At 39.9% G+C, this 5,351-nt stretch overlaps 1 protein-coding gene across 1 annotated transcript; it reads left to right on the top strand.

Annotated features, from left to right (window-relative positions):
- Positions 1-2,661: 2,661 nt before the first annotated feature.
- LOC129737935 (uncharacterized) lies at positions 2,662-4,176 on the top strand. The gene is made up of 3 exons (XM_055729105.1): positions 2,662-3,184; positions 3,248-3,555; positions 3,697-4,176. The coding sequence occupies exons 1-3, from the start codon at positions 2,662-2,664 to the stop codon at positions 4,174-4,176; spliced, it is 1,311 nt and encodes a 436-aa protein (XP_055585080.1).
- The last annotated feature ends 1,175 nt before the right edge of the window (positions 4,177-5,351 follow it).

The raw sequence follows: 5,351 nt of genomic DNA, 5'->3' as shown, positions 1-5,351 counted from the left end.
AGTTGCTCCAATATTTCTGTTTGCTGTGCCATTAATTTCGTTTGGTCGATCTGCTCTGATATCAAATTTTGGCAGTCACGGCAAACCGGGAGCATGAACCTCCTGATTGACTCCTCGCAATTTCGCTGCACTCCAACACAAGCGGCGTGGAACCTTCGGTGACATGGGCCCGTACACGTCCAAAGGTGGACGCTATCGACGACATCACAAGTGGAAATATGACACTTTGGCATTTTTGTTTTGTTTTTGTTCGCGGTAGCACAACACAAAAAAAAATAACTAACGAAGGCACTTGACTGCTTTGACAAAAAAAAAAAAAAAGAGTTCTGTAATTGCTGGAGTAGCGCGGAAACACGTCTATATCGTTCAACGTTCAACTGTCAATTCTCCATGACCGATGACGTTCTCCGCCGCACTGTTGATGGCTGTTTTGATGGTATCCCAACAGTCCTCGAGAGGGGCTTCGTCAAGCTCGCCCTCTGCCGGCAGCGCTGCTTCGACTGATTGCGCGTAGTCTGCCGCGACCTCAGGTTGCTTCAGTCGCGCGATATTTAACCGAGGCGGGCACCGGTTTCACGTGTTGTTCACTACGGAAAGTTTTGGGCGCATCTTCACCATCACCAGATAATGATCCGACTCGATGTTGGCGCCCCGACAGGATCTGACGTCGATGATGTCCGAGAAGTGCCGGCTGTCAATCAAAACGTGGTCGATCTGTGATTGCGTTTGGTACGGTGATCTCCAGGTGTACTTGTGTGGGAGGCGGTGCTGAAAAAAGGTACTACGTACGGCCATTCGTTTGGAGGCGGCGAAATCAATAAGTTTGATTCCGTTTTCGTTGGTCAGCTGGTGAGCACTGAACCTTCCAATTGTCGGTTTGAATTCCTCCTCCTGGCCGACCTGAGCATTGAAATCCCCGATGACGATCTTGATATCATGTTTTGGGCAACGGTCGTATTCACGCTCCAGCTGCGCGTAGAATTCGTCTTTGTCGTCACCGGTACTTCCGAGGTGAGGGCTGTGCACGTTGATGATGCTGATGTTGAAGAACCGGCCCTTGATTCTCAACCGGCACATTCGAGAGTTGATCGGCCACCACCCGATCACGCGCTTTTGCATCTTTCCCATCACTATAAAAGCTGTTCCAAGCTCGTGTGTGTTGCCGCAGCTCTGGTAGATGGCACGACCATCTGGATACGTTCGTACCGTGGAGCCCTTCCAGTATACCTCCTGCAGCGCTACGATGTCGAATTTGCGGCTCTTCAATTCGTTGGAGAGCACGTGGGTACTGCCCACAAAATTTAGAGATCGGCAGTTCCATGTTCCAAGTTTCCAATCGCTAGTCCCTTTTCGTCGCGTGGGTCTTTGCCGATTTCTATCCGAAATTTGTTGTTCGTTGTTCGTTGCTTATGTTTTTTGTAGTCACGGGCTCGCAAGGCCCGCAGCTAACCCCACTATCTCGCAGGAGGATCGTCGTGATGTTGCTGTTTTGGGTCCCGAACACCACCAGGACGTTGTTGCACTCCGCACGCCGCCCCTGACATGGAGAACAGACGCGTACGAAGCCCCCTGACCAGTCTTGAAAAATTTCAATGCAACCTTTTGAAAACGAAAAAATAAATTCTTCAGTCAAGCAAAAACAAACGACTACTACTTTTTTCCTTTTCTCAATGTACCTTCAATAGTCTGACAGAGGGTTCATTATCTGTTTTGTTTTCACATTTTCTTCATCGCTCTCATTAGCAATGAACGTGCACCGACAGAGTTTACGTATCGCTGTCATAATGGTGTCCTTCTTTTTGAATGTTCATCTCAGCCTTTCTCAGTTCATCCAAGAAGTCAATGAAAATTTTGAATCCGTCAGTCAGTCTTTCACCAACTTAGGTGAAATTTTCAGTTGTGAAAAAATGGCTTCAAACACCAGAAAACGCACCCTGACAGACATCGCAAATTCTTGTGTCGTTTTTAAAGACCAGAAGGCAGCATGTAACATCGACCCAGCTAGTGACTGTATTTATTCCCAGGATAAGTATGATCCTGGGAATATGATACGCCACTTCCGCACGAAGCACAGCAAGATGGCTAATTCTAAAGGACTATTGAACGACTGTGAACCACAAGAAAAACGATCACGCGTTGTCGCAAAACGTCCGATAGCTATCGACCAACAGCTTCTGATCGAAGCTGTTGTGAAACTCGTGACCGAAAATAGTTTACCATTATCGTGTTTCGAGTGGGAAGGTTTCCGGTTATTGTTAAACCCAATTTGTGCAGCAGTAGGTTGCACATTGAACCGTGAAACCATCAAGGATCACCTTCGAATAATGTCATCGCGAGTGAAGGAGATTATCAAGATTGAGATGAAGGATAGACTTATCAGCTTGAAGGTTGATGCTGCATCGTGCCACAATCGTCATCTTCTGGGTGTCAATGTGCAGTACGCCTTGCGGGACAAAGTGGTAATCCGAACACTCGGTAAGTTTTTACATTTTCCATCCTTTTTTTTTAAATTTTAAATATTGCTTTACACTTAGGGCTTTAAAAACTTTTATTTCATATGTAATTGGACCAGTAGCGAAAAATTAAAAATATTATAAATATTGAGAAAATATTGAGAAAGATTTCATGCAAAAATTTAATTGAATTTTTATTTTTGTAGATATGGTTCACGTAAAGGAGAGACAAACTGCATCGGTATTGTCATCTAAAATACTAGATTTGTTGGCCGAATATAATGTTCCCGTTGACCATATTTGGTCCGTCACTGTCGACAACGGGGCCAACATGTTGGCAGCAGTCAAAAAGCTCCAAAATGAAATACAAATAGCAATCATTGAGACATTGGAAGATGACGATATGGACGACCTCGAACCCCAATTTGACATAACGGCTGCGCTGACTGCAGAGCTGCAAGAGCGAATCAATCTTGTTAGATGCGCAGTACATACTCTGCAGTTAGCTATTCTAGACGTTGTTGATAAATCGCACCCTAAGGTCAGCAGTTTGACCGATCTGGCAAAAAAGGTGAAAAATATCAAATATAAAACCAACTTTGATCACCATGGGGCATCACATCCTCCGATCTGGAGCCAAACTCGATGGGGAGGAATTTTTGAGATGGTTCAGTCCTTCCATTCCCAAAAATCGTTTTTTGAGCAGCTGGCTATTCAGTTTCCGGAGCTCGGTAAGTGAAACAAATCGGGTCATGCCTAAATTGTTCGTAATATTTCTTCCTTTAATATTATAGATCTCTCAAATCATTGGAGTTTCATCGACAGCTATTACGACGCTTTTAAACCTTTGTACCTGTGTACAAAAAAAATGCAGGAGCATCATGTTTCGCTGTCCGACTTTTATATTGCTTGGTTAATGGCAATGAGCGAGGTTCGTAAATGCACGGTGAACTCATTTGTCCCTGCTTTACTCAACTCGTTAAAGACGCGGTTATCAGCTCTAAGGAACTCAAGAGCTTTTAAGATTTCCCTTTACCTGGATCCACGAATAAACTACCATGGATCTACATTTTTCTCACCTCAGGAGAAAGTTGAAATCCAGGTATGATTTATCAATATATTAAATTTTCAAACTCAGATTAATACTTTCATGTTTCTATATTCAAAATCTTATATGTAGTCAAGGTTGATAGTACAATGTATGATATTTTATGAAACACAATTTTTGTATAATCTTTTTCAGGGGTACATCAACGAAACGTGGCAGCGGATTCGACAACTCCAGTCGACGTCATTAACCCCAAACATGACTAATGAAGCTTTCATCGAATCCGAAAACAACGATGATTTCGACGCATATCTCACCGAAATGTTTGGAGGATCTGTGGATACGGAAAGCAGTAGTGAAACGAAGTTTTTACAACAACTGCAATCACTAGATTTAGAGCCTCGACAAAACCACAGTTTTGACATTTGGAATCACTGGGTTAGTCGGAAAACGACGCACCCAGAGCTGTATGCAGTGGCCATGGTGGTACTGGCGACTCCTTCCAATCAGGTGTCTGTGGAGAGATCATTTAGTGCCCTTGGTCTCATTTTAACTAACCGTCGAACAAATCTTGGAGAAAATACCTTAAGCAATATTTTGATGGTTAAGCTGAACAAAGATTTGTTCCAAGAAGCAATTTCCTCAGCTTATAATTGGAAAGATCTTAATCGTTGAACAAGTCTTGATTTATTTGCATTATTAAAATAAGATTCATTATTTTAATCAAATACATATTTTTTTTGGTGCACATGATAATTGCACAGTTTTTTTTTTCAATATTGGAAACCATCATCACCCAAGCCAAGATCAAGATTAAGAAAAACTATCCCTACTTGTCGTTAGATTATTTTTGATTTAACTAAATATTTATTTAACAGACGTCTACCTCATAGTATCTGAAATAATTAGAAATACCTCTTAAAAGGACATTATGTCAACAAATTTAAAAAATATCTATTGATTTCTATTGATTAATAATTCAAAAACTAATTAGAACTTCAGAAATTTTATAAAGACAATTTTTAAAATAAATTCTGATTTCTAAATTTTCTTTGTCATTATTGTGAACTGTGGACTAACCTCCATTCCCTACAGTTAACCATTTAAATCTTTTTTTTCTTTTTTTTTTTGAAAATTTTGAGCTTTGATTTTGTAACGCTCCTAAAGTACTCGTAAATTTACCTTCTTTATTTAAATTTTGAACAAAATATTTGAAATTCAAGCTTTTATTGAAGATTTTAACATAAATACTATGTAAATAAATAATAACATAAAGTTTCTTGTTTTATACTTTGAGTAAGTGCAGGGCTAAAAATTAAAAATTAAGGCTCTGATTATGATACCAAATTCTGAACTTGGATTTTTTCTTCAAAAATATTGAATTTTAAATTTTATGCTTCAAAATTTGAAATTGGTCTTCTGATAAATTTATCAAAAATAAAAACTGCGGTATTGTTTCACTCACATTTTATTAAATTTTACTTTTTTTGTAACCAGACGAGTGTGAATTTTGGGTTAAAAATGGGAAATTAGAATTAAAATCGCTTTTCTTTTTCAAAGCAAAATGAACTGATGATGATCATTTTGATACCTTCTTCATTGACCGACCCCGAGTAGACTTTTATGGCAAAATTATAGCAAATTTTGCTATCACGCCACGAGAGTAAAATTTGCTCTCATTTTGCTTGACATAAGGTGGTACACAGCAAAAATGAGAGCAGAAATTTTCATACATGGTTAGCAAAGTGATGCCAAATTTTGCTAAAACTGAGACCTTAATTACACCTCATTTTCCGAGAGCTTGGAGAGCACAATGATGCCAATATAGGGCATCAAAACATTTTCTCTGA

This window comes from Uranotaenia lowii, chromosome 1 (genome assembly GCF_029784155.1).
Source record: "Uranotaenia lowii strain MFRU-FL chromosome 1, ASM2978415v1, whole genome shotgun sequence".
In the NCBI taxonomy this organism is placed as follows: domain Eukaryota; kingdom Metazoa; phylum Arthropoda; class Insecta; order Diptera; family Culicidae; genus Uranotaenia; species Uranotaenia lowii.
This window is presented reverse-complemented; position numbering and strand designations above follow the sequence as displayed.